The sequence below is a fragment of the Amblyomma americanum genome, chromosome 5 (genome assembly GCF_052857255.1).
Source record: "Amblyomma americanum isolate KBUSLIRL-KWMA chromosome 5, ASM5285725v1, whole genome shotgun sequence".
Classification (NCBI taxonomy): Eukaryota; Metazoa; Arthropoda; class Arachnida; order Ixodida; family Ixodidae; genus Amblyomma; species Amblyomma americanum.
The window spans coordinates 205427235-205447115 of NC_135501.1; the positions used below are offsets into that span (position 1 = coordinate 205427235).

The 19881-nt window shown below is 44.6% G+C and overlaps 2 protein-coding genes across 9 annotated transcripts in view; both read left to right on the plus strand.

Moving 5' to 3' along the window:
• Positions 1-678: 678 nt before the first annotated feature.
• On the plus strand, positions 679-6346 carry LOC144133515 (translin-associated protein X-like). Of its 4 annotated transcripts, XM_077666667.1 has the most exons (6): positions 1009-1049; positions 1119-1310; positions 2061-2274; positions 3859-3989; positions 5296-5405; positions 5842-6346. In XM_077666667.1, exons 2-6 carry the CDS (start codon positions 1268-1270, stop codon positions 6208-6210), a joined length of 867 nt encoding a protein of 288 aa, XP_077522793.1. In that variant the 5' UTR covers positions 1009-1049; positions 1119-1267; the 3' UTR covers positions 6211-6346. The 4 variants fall into 4 exon arrangements, with proteins under 4 accessions (XP_077522795.1, XP_077522792.1, XP_077522794.1 ...); XM_077666669.1 differs by having other exon boundaries at positions 679-1310; positions 5920-6346; XM_077666666.1 differs by having other exon boundaries at positions 681-1310.
• Positions 6347-7455: 1109 nt separating this feature from the next.
• Positions 7456-19881, plus strand: part of LOC144133516 (uncharacterized) — a 46712-nt gene continuing 34286 nt past the window's right edge. For all 5 annotated transcript variants that reach the window (XR_013315064.1, XR_013315063.1, XR_013315061.1 and 2 more), the window contains exons 1-8: positions 7456-7594; positions 8909-9129; positions 11413-11510; positions 12325-12426; positions 13506-13588; positions 15597-15690; positions 17139-17269; positions 18455-18551. Coding sequence is in view for 1 of the 5 variants with exons in the window: in XM_077666670.1 (XP_077522796.1) it covers positions 8998-9129; positions 11413-11510; positions 12325-12426; positions 13506-13588; positions 15597-15690; positions 17139-17269; positions 18455-18551 (737 nt within the window). In the remaining 4 variants the exon portion in view is untranslated. The remainder of the gene's footprint in view (positions 7595-8908; positions 9130-11412; positions 11511-12324; positions 12427-13505; positions 13589-15596; positions 15691-17138; positions 17270-18454; positions 18552-19881) is intronic.

A 19881-nucleotide genomic window follows, 5' to 3' on the forward strand; every position in this document is an offset into this window, starting at 1 on the left:
CGCATAAAAAAAGGCTTCTGCCTGGCCAGTACGCGGGTGATGAGTATATTGTCAGATACCTAGCTAATAATTTATAAGATGTCTATCCTTTCTCCTTGGTTAAACTATGTCTCCACTAAGCACCTCTTGGTATCACCATCTGAAAATTTGCCACACCCTTGGCGTTTTTAAGCCCCAAAACATCTCGGCTATATATGCAGTGGTCTTGTGTACTGGGCCTCACACTGGATAAGAAAGTGCTCCGTCGTTTCCCGGTCTTGCAATGTGCACAACAGCTAGCAGATATCATCGGTGGTGTCAAATTTGCCGGTAGCATCTCATCTTCAAACACCGAGCCTGGAGACGCTTTCTTGGTGTTGCCAAAAAAATTTCTCTTTTCGGTCTGTCAAGCATTTTCTTTCACAAGCGAATATTTTCTTGCGAGCCATCGAATTTTCTTAGTGGTATAAATACCCGAAAAAATTTTGCCACCCATCCCTTCTCTTCTATTTTTCCTCAACCATTTTTTGTACTATTTATCGGATATACCACGAAGCTCCATGCTTGATCAAGAATCTGTCGCATGCCTAGAGCAGAGTCAGCTAGCCTGTCTATTTTAATCCAGGGCTGCAACACAATGACGTCACAAGGATACCACTACCACGTGTCTCCAAGGAAGCCAACTGACACTACTGCGACGGTCGACATCTCAAACTCGTACTTCGCCCATAAAGTTTCTGTATGATTTCGCCTGAGTGTACTACGTGTTGCAACGCCCATAGACCGGTCGTGTGAATAAGGAAATGCGTTTACTGAATGGATCACTGCTGCTGATTCCGGATGCTTTACGTAATTTGCGTACTCAAAAATGTTCACTCATTGCAACTGACAACTAAGTTACAAATGCGCACCTTATGCGAATACAGCCAATGTTCGAATTGCATGTGCTGTTAAATATCAGAGGTGGTTGACGTCAAAATTATTCCGGAGCCTTCCACTATGGCACCTTTTTCTCTTTCACTCCACCATTTTCCCTTCCCTCATGGTACGGTCGAGGTGTCCACCGAGAAGTGAGATAGTTCCTGTGCCTAGCTTCCATATTTTCTCAAAACTAAGTTTCATTTTTATTTTTATCACAGGATTCAGCTTTGGCTTCTTTTGTCCTCCGGACGCCTGGTATATTCCCGTGGACCATAAGGACTATGCATGTGCGAAGAGGCGAAGAAAAAGAAGCATGTAATAATGCTCAAGGGTGGCTGTTTTGTCGCATCATGCAATTCTGTGCAATATGACGGGAGAAGCAAAGCCAGATCATGAAAACCGCACTGGAGGCAAGTTAGTTTGCTCTTTGTACGGTCGAGGACAAGAGTACATCTGGACCTCGGGTGCCGTGAAAGAAGCTGATAGCTGTAATTTTAGCCACCGGCTGGAGGTCACACCTGTGGAGGTAAAAGACCAGCGCTTTCACTTCCACAAGCACGGTCTTTTTAAGCTAGTGGTTAATATTAGAGCTACCAGCTTCTTTTACATAGCACGCAGTCCAGAAACAATTGTCTCTGACTACATTCTTGAGATTGTATGCTTTTAAAATTTTGTGCTATATTTTGATTGTGTTTCCCTTTGTCACTCTTCAAATCATTTTTTTTTGTGATAACTGTTTTGACTAGTGTGCATGAAGAAAAAACGGTTCATGCGCATAGGAAGGGTAGGTTGGCGGGCTGCTTTGCAAAGAAGAGCACATTCAGCTTAGCTGAAACATGGTAGTGTAATGTGTCGAACTAAATCAATAGTTTGTTGACTTTGAATAAGGGTTTTGAGAAGCTACTTTCATACTAAAACTTGTATTGCGAACCCATGTCAACTGTCTTTCCCATCTTCTCTTGTTCCGTGCCTTGCTTGTGCTGTTAACAAGTGTAACAAGCCACTTGAAGAAGACCAATCGGAAATGGCCCAAAGAAATTTTGGACCCCCCTTCTGAAACCAGTTAGAACGACTAGGATGCCAGCTGGTTCCAACTGCGTTTTGTTCAAATCTTTTTTAACTGGGAAGCTGTACATCTGTCTGTGTGCGTCATATTCTAGGCCAATGGAATAGCCAGCTGTCATGGGGAAGACACCAGATGGCTTTGGACAAACAGCATCCCGACTTGGATGAGTCTTCACTGGTCAAGATGTTCAGGGCGTTTCAGGTGGAGTTGGATGACCGCAATGACCGTTACGAGCAGCTCGGGAGGCTGAGTCATGATGTAGCTATCGAAAGCAGGCGCATTATTATTCTTCTGCACCGCACAACAAGGTTAGTTGCCTGTCGTGAGGACGCTCAGGCACTATGTTGCCATGTTTAGGCTTCATCCGCTTCCTCAGTGCAAGCTGGCGATATAAAAAATTGAACATTGTGCACAGCATGCCGCTGGAATTTTCATTCGCGTTAATGCACCCTTAAAAATGTGATGTATCTAAAGCTCCAAACCTTATACCCCCTAAAATGAGCATGATGTTGACTGAAACACCTATACGATATATGTTGTATGCTTGCAGCCATGTACGGGCTGCATTACAGTTGCACAAAGTGATAATTTTGCATGGCCCTGGTCACGTCATGGCCCATACACTCTCAAAAGAATGGTAGGAAGAAAAAGTTGATGGAGCGACTTGTCTCAATCATGGTAACTGCGATTCTAGTTATGATAATCGTATATAACAAAAAATTCCTCTAAGAACCTCCGGCAATCCCACTTGCTATCTTATTCTCTGCAAGGCCACAAAAACACGGTAACAATTAAGGCGAAGGTGTCATTGGCGTAAATCGTACAAAGCTTCTGAGGCCTTGGAATTCAACCAAGCATAGTGGGAACTAAGACACAAACAACAGCAACGCACCCCATATTCATCCATGGCTCATTTGGCTTCTCTGCATTTACGCATGCAGCTCTTTCAAACTCCCATCATTGTCAGTAAGGCTTAGCAGTTCACCATAAGTAATTTTAATCCTCGTATTGTGACTGCGCAAATAACGAGAGCTGCGCACATCAAACTTCACATATACTTTAACAAATGTCTAAACCAGTTATATAAGGTACACACTGCAGGTTAACAGCGGGACATGCTAGTTGTTCGAATGTCCTAACTTTCAACTTGTGGACTTGCAAAACCCTCATGCCTGTGCACTGTTAACATTAACAGTGTTGTCTTAGTACACCGTTCTCGAATAAAATTAGCAGCTATGCTTTTAATTAAGGGTGCAATTTTTTACTGCGTGTCATACACCTTTGTGCGCTGCAGACTGCTCCTGGGGGCACGCTCGACTAGAATTTCTCATGTTGTTTCTTGCCCGCATCTTTTCCGTGCTCATTTTCTTTTGCTCCTCAAATTATTAATTAGTCAAGCAGCATGGTTTGCGATAGCGCAAAGCGGTCGGTTTTTGCGTGTCCCTTTGCGCGATTACAGCATGCAAGCAACTTGTGTTTAACACTTCAGTCTTGAATAGAACCCAATAAATGAAGTGAAAGATGTAAACTATGATCGTTGTGCACCATTGTGGGCCCAAGAACATAAAGCTTTTGCTGCCAATCTCTGTTCGTTTAGAAACATTTCTTTAGACATTCTGTTCATAGATATTTATCTATCAGGTCTATAGACTTTCTATCGACAAATCTTGTAGACTAGTCTGTAGACAATACAAATCCTATAGATAGTCTATAGACAATCTATTGATTTATTGCCATACACTTATAGAGTTTTGTCTATAGACAGATATTATAACTATGAATATACAAAAGGAAATATCTAGAAGGTGACAGAGTCTAAAAAAAGTCAAAGAAAGTCTGTAGACCATTTTTATGAGGGTTTTACCTTCCTCAATCATCTTTCCATTTTCCAGTGAACACCGGGACGAGGTACTCACCGAAGGTCACCAAAGGCTGTGCAAACTGAACATGTCGGCTCTGAAACAGATTGCTGCTTATTTAAGAGGGCATAGCTACTACATGTATCTGAGATCATTTTCAATCGGTAAGTGCGAAGATGGTGTGTATATACGCAAATGTGGGGCATCGCATATAACTCATAATAGAAAAGGACACAGTTAAAGTGTGCTGGTATCAAACTAATGCTGCGTTTCTGGCAGCTGTTTAGGCTGCTGGCAACATGGGCAACAACAATGGAAATATTAAGAACCTTTAATTAGTTTATTAGTTTAAAAAAATGTCAATGTAACAAATACTGCTCAGTCACAGCGTACACAAATGTGCGCGCAACTTGTGCCGGCTTCGGGCACCATTAGGATGTAATTAATATGCCTCAAATTGCTGTAGCTTATATTCTGAATCTGCTCCGATAAGCCACGCAGAACCATTTTAAAACAGGCATGCGAAATGAATGCTTAAAATAGAAAACTCTGAGATGGATGCCTCCGCATTTCACAGGAGCTACATGTGGCTCCAAGACGTATCTGTTCGCATGCTTTGGGCTCGTCAACATTCTCAAAAGCCCAAAAACAAGCTGGACTGTTTGCATAATGACTATTTCTTACTGAAATGAATAAAAAGAAATATAGACATCATGAAAACAGTGTAGTGCCATATCGTCGACACGGAGATGACCCCACAGAAACTGCATGTAATTGATCATTAGGGGGTGAGGGGTTAATTCGTTTTGCGTGTGTGTTATCTAGGCATGTTCCTAAAAAAAATCTGAAGTTTTGAGTTTTCCTGCGACAGGATCTTAGTAATTCTTGACTGAAATGGATAACGTGCATCAGGGTAGTGTGGAAGAGTGGCCGATCGTGCTAGTTGGTGCACGTTTGTCATTTTTCGAAAGCACTAGAACAACACAGTGCTTTTGAAAAATGATAATGTGCATCATGTCGTTAGCGTTGAGACGACCATGTTTTTTTACAGCTGCTGGACGGAATGTGGGGAACTTATAGCACTTTTAGTAAGACGAGAGGGCCCCCTAGTAAAAAAAAAAATGAAGGAACCGTGTCTAAAATAGGACAAAAATATTTTGTAGTTTTGTCATAACGGCAGAGTGTTCTGTTGTTTTATAGTATTTTTGTGTAGTACTGTATTTTTTTGCAGTAATTTTCTGTAGTAACTACATGAAATTTTGTTGCTACGATAAAAATTTTATTGTTAGAACAAGTCTTTAGTCAGAAACATTACAGAAAATTTGTGTGACGACAGAAGTCTTTCTGTTGTCTTTTTCAACTGAGAGATAGCTGTCCCGAAGGGAGGAAGGACAACAACGTCACTAAATGCAAGCAATAGAGAACTTGTACGCTTGACCACTTTCCATATTCAACTTTTGTGGTGTACAGGTCTTCAAGAGTATGTGAGAGCGGTTACTTTCTTTCACTACATCAAATATGGCCGCTTGATCACTCTCAACGAAATGCATGAGGCACTGGTCTTTGAGGCGCATGATGAGGTAAGCCAATCCCCTCTGTGTATATATTCACCTGGCAAACTACCTGGGAATAACTGTTGCATCATCATTTGATGTTTATTTCAGAAAAGTATATGTGGGAATTAAAAGTTTTGACTCCCAACTCTTTATCCCCCCCTGCTTTCTGAGAGAGAGAGAGAGAGTTTGGGCAGAAAAATAATGAAAAGTGCCCTACCCGCACCACTAGAAGGCACAACGTTAAGGATTATCGGAATTATCTTGCCTTCGCTTAACATGCATGCCTTGCCCAAGCCAGCTTCTTCCTCTTGATTTCGACTAATTAGACATGGCATTAACCCGCATAGTGGAGCCTTAAAGGCTCCACTTACGCGAATAAGACGCAAACCGCATGCAGCCTAGTTTCTTCTGGCAAAGCACAAGTCCTCTAATGAAAGTTCGTTTTTCTCCTTCTCCAAAGCAGGAAACAGAAGCGGAGAGGGCTGATGCGGATACACCCACCTCGACCTCGTCATCGGTCTCTGCGTTTTCCCTGCAGATCACACCCATGGACTACATGTTTGGAATCGTCGACTTGGCCGGGGAGCTGACACGGAAGTGCATCGTTGCACGCGGACAAAGGGATCCGGAGGAACCATTTGTCATTTGCAGCTTCCTCCGCCAAGTTTACTCTGGTTTCCTTGCATGTGGGCTTACGGCCAATCAAAGTAGCTGGAGAACTCTCGCCGTGGGCCACAGAGTGTGGGCGCTTCTGCAACACCTCCTCGAAGCCGAGAAGACTTGTTACACTGCCAAAATACGCAGCCTGGAGGGTTTCAGGCATACATAGTTCGTGGACATTGCCTGATATGTATGCCCAGGGTTTTACAGTTGAATAACGTGCGTATTGCTGTTTGCATGGTGCTATAAGTGCTTGGACATGCGAAAATAATATTCGGCACCCTCTCTGGGCCACTAAATTTTAACCTGTTGAGCAGCCTCTTTTTACTTTGCAAGGTCTTGAAGTGATGGTCTGTATCAGGTACAGCTGGGTATCGCATGAGGTTTGGTTCCCGTGGGATTGTCCGGCCCTGCTATATTGATGAAAAGGCAGAATTTCAATCGCGCGACATCACGCGATTGTCACTTGACTATTCTACCGCCCTCTACCGGCGAATCGAAAGGTCAAAGGTCAAGTGGTGCGACACCATGGTGGACCACATATGGTAAGACGTAGCCACACTTGACCTCTGGCTCACTAGAAGGTCAACCACGGCAACACACAGCGAAATCGGCTTTACCTAGCGTAGTGAAGCTTTCGCTTCAAAACCAGTTTTCCACTGTAGACATTGCCGATGACGTCATGAGGTCACATGGGCTTTCGGGCGCCGTCTGGTGTGGATGACGACAAAGCCGGATTTTCCGCCTCATGAGCCATATAATGCTTTCGCATTAATAATGCGCACCGTTTGCGATTGCCAACGCAACGGGACGACACAGAGTTGAGTAGACAAGGCTCCGTACGTGCTGTGCGTAGCGACGTCCTGACATTTGTTCGTGTCGTCCCATTGCAATTCAAATTACCCTTTTTGAATTTGGCCTTTTCCGAAGACTTCGCTGGCCTCTTCAGGCAGTTGACGGCAAAGTTTTTAGAGATCTAAAAACGTTGGTTGACGGCGCATCAGGTAGACATTGTCGTGGAGAAAGACGAGAACGGCGAAAAGACTAAACATCAAAGTGAAAACAGAAACTTAAACTGCTGATTTTCCACTTAGTATGCTTGCTTACTACATGCTAACTATACGTTCAGGCGCCCGTTGCGCCACCCAGCGAAGATCAGTGGTTCAGTCAACTTTAGCATAGCCTCTAAGATTATCCAAGGATCTCGGGCGGGTAATCTCGGAGGCCATGTCTTTAGTTCTTTTCTTTAGTGACTTTTCAATGTACGAACACATTTAGAAACAGCCTTAAAAGCTGAAACCGCCAAGCCTATTAAAATATGTTAAAACCGACCAACAGGATATGTTTTTGTAATATAAAGCTTTTGCTTTTTATCCACTCGGGACCTGCCTGCTGTGTCTATGCGGCTCTGTCCAGGCGGCTAGTTTGTTTCTATTTCATGCATGAATTTCATGGGCTGCTTGGCTTTTAATTGATCGAGTGTGCAGAAACGAGGATGAATTTTACTGCTCACGTTCTTCCTGAAGCTGCTTAGGATTTTTGAAATAATCCAGGTGAGGCCTGTAAGCAGTTTCGCGACAGCATTGGTTTGAAAGTTCGTTTTGCCGCTGCAGTGGACAGAGACGCCGACTCGGGACCTCGAGCTCAACGCGAGGCCTAGTAATATTTGCCCGCCGTGAGCGGTTCTGGTTGAAGGCGCAGCGCCTTTTCTCTGTGCTGCCTGCGCGTCTTTAGTGCGCCTTGTGACTGTGAGTGCTCCGTTGAGACTTTTCGGGAAGCGCAGAAACGCTGACCGAGTTTGTCGGATCGGACACTGCTGCCTTGCACAAACGAAGAGCACTATTTCGATGTCGCGCGTCAAGCTATGACATTATACTGATGGAACGCGCAGCATCCTACCGAAATCAAATATTCAGCAGTATTCCAAGGCCACGCTGAGATCGGCGCATTTACTAGTCCTTTTGGTGTCCGCAAATCGCTTTGTGAAACCGATATCTGGTTCGACGGAGGTCCCGCTTTCGATGACATCTCCCACGAACCCGTAATTTATTGCCACTTTCAACGCGAGAGGTATGCGGTAGAACTTGAGGAGAACGGTATGTGCGCAGGAAATAAACATACGTGATAACCAAGATGGCGTGAACTAGAACAGAATGTTAATGCTGCTGCAAAAGCTGTCGGAACATGTGCGCCGTGAAGATAGCTAAGAGAGCTAAACTTTTTATCGTCGTCCAGAGGAGCAGCATGCGCTTCGCAGCTGCGTTGTGGTATTGGCACATGCCATTGAAGTCCGGTGCTTCTGACCCCATAACGAATGAGTGGCTTGCAAGCTAGCATCCAGTTTCTGGGGACAGGGGAGCCTGCTTAATCATCAGCCTATGTTTGCCATTTTAACCGCGGAAAAAAACCCCCCGAGATTGTGTCATCTTCAGCTTTTCTTTGACTTGATTCTTTTACTCACCTTTTCGCACTTCAATAAAAAAAATTAAAATTATAAAAAACAACAATAGTAATTTATAGCTTTCGCAGGCTGTGCATGCACTCAAAAGAGGGATTATGTATGTTAAACTATTCCAAGTTGTCTTGTTCATACCAGATGCTTGGATAACACAGTGATCAGCCTGCTTTATGACCTGGAAAGGCACTGCTCTTTTTACAGATGCATTGACATGTCTGCCTCATGGAGATAAAAGTTCTTGCAAAATAGGGCGCATGACAACAAGAGCAGCAGGAACTCGATAAATGCAAGATTGGCACGTGTTGTATTGTCCACTTCCTCTTGTTGCCATCCTCTTGTGTTGCATAAACCTGTATGCATTCCCATTTATCCAGTTCTTAATCCTCTTGGTCTCTCTGGCACCTCGCAGGCGGTTTTTTGCCCTCTCACCCCCTTTTTGTCTTCGATGCGTGTGCACGGCCCGACAGCAGGGCTGGTGTGAAGCGATCTCCGGCGGAAATGTTCTTCCAGTCACGCTCCTCGCGCGACAACATGTGGCACGAGGCACGGAAGCAGGAGCGCAAGATCCGTGGCATGCTCGTCGACCTCAAGAAGAGGGCTGAGCGCCGCAAAGAATTCTATGAGCGCATCGTGAGTCCTCTCGATTTCACCGTCTGCAAACAATTTTTTTTTAAAGCAATACAGTGCAGTGTACTGTGTTTACTCCAGTGGAATGCAAACACAATTGTAACATCAGGCATTTTTACCAGTGTGGTACAAGAGAAAATTGATTATTTAATAATGCTGACTCAGTTTTATATTATATTACAAAATTATACATTACAAAATTTTTTTTTGCAGAAAAAAAATCAACATTAAATTCGATTGAACACGGTTTGTGACTGCCATGTTGTATTGTTTATTGGTGTCGCTATTATGTTGGATCAGCCATCTTGGAGATAAAATTTATCTGTGTTCTTTGAATAAGCTCTTCTATCTGAACCAGTGCACTTAATTCTTGGGGGAAAAAAACAACAGGTTTGCGAACCAAGGACATGAACATACAATCTTTTCATTATGTTCAGTGTCTGGTTTGAGCTTGTGTTTTTCCTCAAGTATGAACTAACAATCCCAGTGACATGTACCGTGTCTTCATTCTGTCAAATTGCAGACCCAGCTATCATTTCATGGCCAGCCATACATTTTATGTGTGCAGTGATTTCACAACTAGCCTTGTAGATTAACAATCCAAACGCATTTTTAACCTCTTGTGCTTCTCTTTTTCAGTTGCTTTCTTCAGAATACTATCGCGTTATCATTCCGTCATCTCTCGTCACGTATGATCATCATTGATGATATGACAGAAGTGCTCTGCATTAGAATTTATGCCCCCTGCCAGTCTAGAATGTGTAGTGGGGTGGCTTCAGATGGTTTCTACGGTGGCTTTTGACAGTAGTCTGTGTCCGAATGATAGTCTAGTTGTATCTTCTGGCGTCTATTGCACAGGAGAGTATTCTTTAACTGTGGGTGAACACTTTGCAGAGTTTAGCAGTGTTTTGTGACAAGTTGCTGGTGACTCCCTATCAACCACTTGTGAGGGACGAGATGGGAGATAAACGAAAACTCGCCTTATGTGTTCTTTGTTTTCTGTCCTTTTTCCTTTTACTGTGTTTCCTCTGCATTTTTGTCAGCTCGCCCAGCATTCAATGTTAATAAATGTGGCCGGTGTCTGCATTCTGTGTGATGCGACAGGGATAAAGGTGAGCTTGAGCCATGGGGTCATGTCTGGTCTGGTGGGCGTTCTCGGCAGGAAGGAGGGGGGAAGGGCATGTGGTACAGCTTTTTCTGTGGCTTCTTTACCTCAGGCGAGGGGTTGAATAGTGTGGAGAGCTTCTTTTAAAATTTTGCGACATTGCACATATTTTATCAATACGTTGTGTTGGGCAAGTTGCACATATGTCTGTCATTTCAAATTGAGGGAGAGAAACGAAATTTAAAATGTGATTTTTTCGGCACAAGAGTGTTTTTGTATAGCGTGATTAGCTGGGCGAGTCGATACATGATTGTAGAAGGAAAACCAGAGCAAAGGATGGAGGCACAGAACAGGAACACAGGACGACGCTGTGTTCCTGTTCTCTGTCTCCGTCCCTTGCGAGTATAGTATACTATGGATTGACTGAAAGTTATACGTGGATATGCATCGAGGGGAAGTGATGACTTGTATGACTGAGCCATTGTAGGGAGCCACCAATATGTATTGCAATAGCATTAAAAGCTTCATCACGGGAAAAAAATGTGTCTGCGATCATAAAATTCACCCAGTGCCTGGAGGGAAGGGATGTCACCAGACAGGACGTCACTTCCGATAACGTCGTCAGCAGCATCTAATGATACCGCATTGCCAACACACTGAAATAAGGTGTCCCTGTGAATTTTTTAAACAAGACAGTGTTAAGGATCCTATGTCGCAGAAAAGCCAGCGTCGGCGTTGTTGTCTGGAGTGAAAAATCCATAAAAGATCCCCAGAGAGGGTGGCAGGTTGGCCACCCAGGTAGCGTGCCCATGGGACTACTTCGCAACCTGCCCACCATGGCAGCTGGCAGTTCAATTGATGGTTTCCCGGGAATGGAAACCTGGGTGTCACAAGGCCAACCGGTGGCAGCACCTGCCATTACAAGGCTGTGGCGTATCGCTTAACCACTCACCTGGAGTGGTATGAGGACTCCCAGGGATCTGTGAATGCATAGGCCATTAACACTTTTGCATCATACCCCTTAGGCAGAGCTCAAGTGTCCCCTCCAGTCTTTTTTTTTCTTTTTTTGATACTAAGTCTGAGGACAGCATTCGGTGGTGTACTCGTTGCATTTGGCTTTCTTGCAGGCATGTTTTTGTTGCGCTTGCCTCTGCATGTATTTTCTGTTGTTACCTGTGCAGAAGCAAGACCCAGCTCAATTTCTTCAGCTTCATGGGAGGCGCTGCAAGATTCACATCGACTTAGCCATTGCACAGCAAGCCGACAGCCCAGCAACCATGTATGTTTCCGTTACTGAAGGGTGCCGCATTTTGTCAAAAAGATTCCTCTGACCAGACCAAACAGTGTTCTGTTTTTTAAGTACAGCACTTGCAGAGCACCATGGAAGAATGAAGCGCGTGTGGGGTGAAAGTAGAAGTTGCTATGTAGAGGGAAGGTGCGGGGAGCACAGTCACAATAGGTCACACAACTATATCGGTGTTTGTTTACGTGTACGATATCTTAATTGGACATCAAGAGTGACGTGTCTCCAAGTTTGTGCGAGACTTCAGAAGGCAGCATCAATATTGATATCTTACCCTCATCTGCAAGGCCTAGATATTTCGACAGAGAAGTGTATTTTTGTGGCGTTCACATACAAAACATTGTCACCTAACACCGTATGTATTATGTTGTGCTTGGAGGGTTTAATACTGCCTAGTTGCCCATGTTCTGGTGCATGCTGCTGTCTGTGCATGTAAGATAGGTGTGGATGTTTTTAGCATGTTTTTCACTTCTTGAATCTTATTTTTAATGAATATTAATTGTACTAAATTATCAGTGCTGTGAACAAATTGATTCTTCTGTAAATAGGCTTGAGTTGAGCCTTTTCTTAAAGAAAGCATAAATAGTTTGCAGTTCCATTGAAATGTGTTAAATTCTTTTACGATGTACTTAATTTTGCATAAGGTGTGAGGAAATGGGAAATGGCACGAGCGAGATTTAAATTACGTGCTAAATTACATGCTTCTTCTTTGGGCACGGAAAATCGACTGACTTTCTTTTTGTGTAGCAAACTCTGCAGTGAATTGCAAAAACCTTTTGTTTTACTTCAGGATGCCCTGGCAAGGCAACAGGGACGTCATGATTGACCGTTTCGATGTTCGGGCACATCTGGATGCGATACCCGACCACAAGCCTTCTGACGATGTTCCCGTGTAAGCCACTATCCCGTCTTCTCATTTGTGGAGCTCTCTGTTGTTTGACTTGTGAAATAAGGCATCGGAACTTCCTCTCCGTCCATCGGTTTGGAAGGGAAGTTTCAGTGTCTTTTTGGACTCTAAAATGCTCGTGGTGAAACAACATTGACAAAGGTATGCTGAATGCAGGCTCTGAGTGGGATGAGCTCAGTCTTGTCTCCTTTGTGCCCACAAGCTCTGATCCATCAGCTGTTGAGTGTTAGCTTGCTTTTTCATCACTTGGGTCTTTCTGTCTGATCAGGGAAAGCTTTATTAGCTGACAGAAAATAGAAAATGCAAAAGTGGGGGGGAGTGATGTGATATTCGTATGCCACGTTGGTAGCTAAAGCTTTACAATCTTCCTTTTTGTGTTCGTCGAACTGCTTTTATAAGGTTGCTACCTGGTATCGGCCAATACATGATGATGTGTTTGGGAAGGGAAAGAGGCAAATGGATATTGCATGTTTCTTTGTTGCCCATGTCTGGCTCCTAATGTTATCTTTTAATGTTGGCGCAAACAGATCTTATGTGGCATACCCTTGGAATCGACATTGTTGCCAAGGTCAGGAAGTCCTGGTCTGCTGAGTGCTTTGCCTAGCCTTCTCAGTCCCGCAGATTATATAGTAAAGCCACCTTTTCTTTGTTTTAATGCATGGTCTTTGATTCGGCTCTCTAAACTTTGCAGTCAGTGATAAAAAAAAAAAATAGGTAACCGCCCATAATTCTGTGCAGCTAAACTATTCATTGCAGGGAGCAACAAATCTGACCAGGCTCTTGTGGAAAGTTTGTTGCCCTTGCATCGTAGAAATGGATCATCATCACCATCATTTTATGACATTTCAAGCTTATATCCAAGTCCCAGAGTTTAATATGACCATGCCCTGGTATTGGCGGACTGGGCAATGTGTCCATGTGTCACCTCATTGTGTTCGCCATGCCCTGTGGCTGATGAAATGCAGAAGAGGCGCGCTGTTTATATATTGATATGAATTCATGTTGTTATGTTGCAGTAGTTATCTTTGCAATAATCATGCTGCTGTTTCGGGTTTTTGCAACAGGTTGTCTGAGGAGCAGAAGGAAGAAGAGAGGCAGATAAACTATGAGCGCTATCGCACACTTGTCCAGAATGATTTTCTTGGAGGTGAGCATCATCATTGCTTGTTCTTTTTTTTATTGATAAGGTAGTCCAGACGGTAAGTTTTTAAAGAAAGAGAACTGAAAATAGAAGCTGTAGTACTTGCATTGCAAGTAAACTTGCATAAAATGAATGTTGCTTGCTAGACTTCTTGAGGAGACGGGATGAAATATGCATGGCGTACTCCGCTGAAGCTCTTAGTTCTGGCAGCCTCCGCATGCCGGCGCCACTACAACGCGTAAAGTACAGTCATTGGATAAGTTTTCACAGGAGCACATTCCTTTTACCCACACCATCAGGATTGAAGAAATTCTGGGGATGCTGGGGAAGAGTGCAGCGTGATAATGGTGCTAACTGTGCAGTATGAAAGTCCCCAAACTATCGCACTGAACGACGAAGGTTCCTCAGTGGTCGAGGGGCAGCACACCTGGCTCACGACCCAAGGAGGTGGATCGACTCCCAGCTCGACCATTTTTCTTTTCAGCTCAACTGCTTTTCTTTCATAGTTAAACTGCACGAAACAGCAAGGGCAGTATGAGGAGGACACATACAGACAGCGCAGAACTTCCAACTTTTATTCTAAGAATTACATGCACTCCTTCCTATACGCTCGACAGTCACCACGCGAACAAACCAAACGAGGGAGCATTATCTGCAGATCAGTACTGTATTTACGGTTCGAAGCTATGCCTCTGGCATCCCGAAATGGTGGGAATGTTGGTGTCATTTTGGAACGGGGGGTGAAAAATTTGCTTCATCTGCAGCATTTGGTCATCAGGCAAGAGCCGAAACACCTAATGTTTAAGTAGATCTAGTGCTTGTTGCAAAGCAGAATAATGAGAAATTCTGCCCACCTCAGAATTGTGAGCTCCATGAGTTGGCATTCTGCATGGCAGGTTACTTATTTATTCGTTTCTTTTCACTTTGAAACCATGTGACACAAGTACAGTAGAATCTCGGTGATGCGAACACGGTTGATACGAATTTCGCGATGATACGAATTTGTAAAATTCCCCCGCGGGAGTGCATTATGCACAACGTGCGGAATTCAGAATATTCCGAACTCTCTCCCGTGCTACATAGGATGATGCGAGCCGCGATCGCACCCACGAGCTATAAGCGCGGTCCTCTCATCGCCAAATCGCAATCGCTAATCATGTGGTATGCACCGCGAGCAGCGGCAGTGCGTGGCCCTCACATCTCCGAAATCGCTAATCGCAAAGTACACACCGCGAGCAGTGAGCGGTGGTGCACGCCCTCATATCGCCGAAATCGGGATCGCTAATCGAGCGGTACGCACCGCAAGCAGTGAGCGGCAGTGCGCTGCCCTCAAATCGCGTGGTACACACCGCAAGCAGTGGCGGTGCGCGGCCCTCACATCGCCGAAATCGCTAATCGTGAGGTAAGCACCGCGAGCAGTGAGCGGCGGTACGCTGCCCTTAAATTGCTTACATTGTGTGGCACGCACCGCGAGCAGCGGCGGTGCGCGCCCCTTACATCGCCAGAATCTCTAATCGCTTTGTACGAACCGCGAGCAGCGGCGGTGCGTGGTCCTCACATCGCTGAAATCGCAATCTCTAATCACGAGGTACACACCGCGAGCAATGAGCAGCAGTGTGCTGCCTTCAAATTGCGATTGCTAATCGCGTGGTACGCACCGCGAGCAGTGGCGGTGCGCGGCCCTCATATCGCCGAAATCGCGATTGCTAATCGCGCGGTACGCACCGTGAACAGTGAGCGGCGGTGCATGGACCTCACATCGCTGAAATCGCAATTGCTAATCGCGCGGTGCGCAGTGCGAGTAGCGTGGCCGCACGGCCATGAATAAATCCCGTCAGCCGTGAACAGATCTGCGTGCATGCATTTTCTATGCTTCTGCATAAGAATTTTGTTCGTTTGGATGTACAAAATTTCGGATGATACGAATTTTTTCGCGACCCCGTGAGATTCGTATCACCGAGACTCTACTGTATAGTGTCTCTTGTGTCATGCCCGTTCTTCTGCCCTTGTGCAGTGTCTGAGGACAAGTTCTTGCATCAGATCTTCTTGGAGGAGCGGTACGGCCCTGTCGGGAAGCCCATTGGCACGACCGAGGAGGAAAAGAAAAAGTGTGTTTCCGTTCTCGCATTTTGTTCCAAAGCTGCTCGGCGAGACCAAGCAAGTGTCGTTCCCGAACAGATGGGTGGACAGTAGTAGTAGCGGGACGCTGCGACCTCCTCTATGACATTCTTTCAGTATGGGGAGATTTATAACTTGAAGGATGTCTCGGTGAATGAAAGAATTCCTACTTCTGGCTTGTGGTATGTAATAAAAAAATACATAAAATGGTCACAAAACAAGCATCAAAGCTGTCGTCACTTTACGGCTGTGTAGGTTATTTTTTCACAGAGCCGAAAAATAACTGCGCAGAAACCTAAAACTAGGCGTTTGACTTTCCGTTTCTTATCTTTAAAAATTGGGCGGACTTTTTTCAGTTTTTATTTTTTAACGTGTTTAGTTTTTTTTACTATTATTATTTTCAATGGTCGGTTTACTAACTCTTTGCAATGATTTAATGTACCAAACCTGTGTGATCAAAAGTCCATTAATATCTGCATTTTTGTCAGCACCGACAGTTCCAGCAATTAACGAGCTGTTCTTGGGTAATAAATTAGTAGTCTGATTAAAAGAGTAACTTAAGGTAAATGAGTTACCTGACAGACATAAACACAAAAGGAATTCTAAACTTCCTTTTGGGGTTTTGGAAGTTTAAAATTTCATTTGCGTTAGAAGTAATTTCTTCCAACAACTAGGTTAGCTTGTTATTGTTTTGTTGTTGCGCTAGTTTGAGTGAGGGTTGGGCATGATGTGGTCTGTGTATTAATAGCAGCGATGAAACTGTTGCTCAGTCATGGTGGTAGAAAGAGTATGATGCTTGTTTGTGATGCGCACTCATGGTTTTGTGCCAGTGACCTATATGTGATTAACCTGCTTAACCGACTAACTGCTCCGAATGATGAGATGGTGAAAAACGGGGCTTAGTTAGCAAGCGGTCAGGAGGTGACCTTCCCAGTCTGCAGAGACGTGTAAACTAGAGGAGCAATATCTCAAATCACACAGCTGCACTGCTTATCCAACAATATCATCGTGGCATCACACCCCCGGCTTCTCTACTTATTTAATTTTAAACTTTGGCTGAGCGTAAATCGTACTCAAAAGCTGGCTAGTTATGTTTGTCTTCCATGCCAATAATACTTACCTTTTTTGGTTAAGACCACATTTCGAAAACTCTACTCTGCTTGCCGTTTTATTTTTTCTGTTCAAACCCAAAAGTCCAACCCATACCTAAATACAGCAATTGTCTTAACATCACTTTCAGTCAAAGTGCTTTGAGTGGAAAGTAGAAAGTTACCGCTTTGTAGCAAATTGTGATGACTTTTTGCTGAATTTTTAATAAAGGTTGTCTTATCTCTGAGATAGCGTCTTGTTGAGGTTGATTTTAAAGGATTTTTAATCTTTTGGTTGTTATGTGGCTGTGCAGAAGCGGCATTGCTCACTAAATGCTCTTTCCTCGCAGGCTTGCTGAGAAGAAAGTTGCAATTGCCTATGTGTACGAGGACAGCACGCCCACTCCATCCACGTCGTCCAATCAGAATGAAGAACAGGAAGAGGAAGAAGATAAGGAAGATTTAAGTGACATTGACCTGGGTGAGTTTGGAGGGTGTTCCTTGCATGCGCTAGTGACGATTGGACATTTTGAGTGCTAAAGGGGATGCATGGCTCATGTGTTTTTTCAGAGGGGACACTTGAGTTCCACCTTAAGGGTATGACGTGATAGCTTTAATCGGTTTCTTCAGCGGCCTAGGGTCCTCTTTTTACATCACTTCGCAGACACGGACACTGCTGTTTATTTCAGCATTACTTGACGCTTAACCCACCCTTTTCGTTACCATGCCGCTATGCATAAGTTACTGGTGATTGACGGATTCGAATTACAATTTCAGAGCTACTGGGGCCACCAAGATCTTGTTGCCCCGTCTAGTGGGTTTTTTGGACACTGCTGCGACCCTGAAAGCAGTTTTATGTGTAGTTTGCATTTTTCCCACAAAACAGCGCTTTTTGAAGTACCTTTGAGGTTGAGGTTCCTGCATAGCGTGCTCGCAGCATAGCTCGGCACTGGGTTAATAAGTACCACCTAAAGTACCAATGCTCTCTGCGTACTCTGCAGTAGCTGTTCGGGCTTGTGGGCTTCTGCAGCACTATTCTCCTTGCCAATGATGGCTTTGCCACCATTTTACAGCCACAGCTGTTAAGGTCACATTTCCCGGTTCTGTGACATTAGAGTAGCACCACACCAGGCCATGCTGATTGGTCAGTGACATCGTGTGACATTTTTTTTTTGTTCCTTTCCTTCCTTCCTCATTCAGCCCAAGTACTAAATGTGTTTGTTGCTGTAGAAAATGGGAATTGTTTTTTGAGGAAAGAAAGAAAAGGCATAGTAACTGTCTCACTACTTGGTGGACACCTGAACCGTGGCATCAGGAAAGGAAGGAGGGAGTTAAAGCAGAGAGAGGTAAAGAGGGTGCTGTTGTGGAGAGCTCGGGAGTAATTTTACCACCTGGTGACATTTAATGTGCATAGACATTGCACAGCACACAGGCGCCTTTATTGTTTTGCCTCCATCAGAACATGACTGCCATGGCCAATTGTTTCTGTAGGTGAACATTTTGACCTGGAACCTTTGACCTGGCCAAGCGTTGTAGCATGTATTCTTTTTCGTGAGTGCACAAGTACAGCTTTCAGGATGGCAGTGGCTGTCTTTATGTCTGTAAAGTGTTTTTCACTTATGCTCAAGCTAGTTTCTGTCTCCTCTCTGCTTTTCTCGTGCACCAGATGTTACTGTTGACGTAAACCAACTCAACATCGACCAGGCGCGAGAAATGAACGACCACTCGCACGCCTATGGCATGGAAGCCACGGATTTCATCTCGTAAGTGGTGGCGCCATCGCTCTCTAAAGCTTGGCAACGTTAGCCAGGCATTTGGTTGCTGGGCTGACAGATGCAGGCATGGGGGAGAGGGAAGGAAGGAAGGCAGAGGGTAACTGCACAAATTCTGTGTCTCATGTGGCCTTGGATAGGCCTCGTGTTGTGTGAGTGTGTATGGCATTTGTTGCCATGTACTGGTTGGTGCCTCAACTGCAGCCCAAGCTGAGAGAACGTGGTGGTGTTGTTGGGAGCAACAGTCACAGTGGTTAGAGACCTCTAGGATAGCGGCCCTCAGGTACAGGGGCTACCCTACTGTGGGACGCTGTGCAAGGGGACGCCCTTCACTGGGACTCCCTGCCCGCTAGAGCCCTGCCTTGCTCATTTCGTCTTGCCTCCTTCCTAGAGTTGGGCACAAAATTTAGTGGCTTCTATTTAGTGGAAATTTGTGGTAGGGAACGTGAGGGAGGATTTGGTGCTTGGAAAAACGAAGTATACTCTTTCAGCCACAGACAGTTGCTACCTGTACAGTGTCCACACAAAAAGTATGAAGCTTGCCTACTGACTTTTTTGGTGGTTACAGTGGCATAGTTGAACTGGCTACGCAGTTTAGTGTGTTCACATTAATTCGTGATTACAGCTGCTTATTCTGGTATTTACATTGAGTAGTTATGTTTATCACCAGCTGACTGTTGGAGCCTGCATCACACAACACTTCGCTTATGTGAGAACGTTCAGAGGTGCAACATGTTGTTTCTTTACGTTGAGTTCTGGCTATTTAGCAAGAAAATATTTGGCTTTATTGCTATGTCTGCCTGATGACCTTATATGCTTTTCCATTGCTGCACGACGTCATAACTGTAGCGAGAGTTGCGATTCAGCCCTGCGGCATACTCTCATGGCTTTGGCCCTTACTTTCCCAGTTCTGGCTGGCCTTTTGAATGTTGAGAACACTCACTGCTCAGTGACCCCCACGCCTTTTTAGTCTGTGTATGCAGCTTCTCCGGTCGCCAGTGTTGAAGAGAACGTCACAGTCATCTGATTTAGCGGAAAGGACAGGACAACAGAAAGGAAGGCGAACAGGGACATTATCCATGGATGCCATATTTACTCTATTCTAATCCGCACCTTTTGTCTGAAAGAATCACGTGAAAATGATGTGTACGTTAGAATAGAGTACGAAAATGAAACTATGCCAGCAGCACCCTGTTGTCATCGACATACAAAATTTTGGCTTGGTATTTTTTGCCCATCGATATTGCCTACTTAGCCTATCACAGTCACGGATACCGATAGGCCTCTTGAGCATCTGTAGTGTCCTGTCAGCACGCTGGAA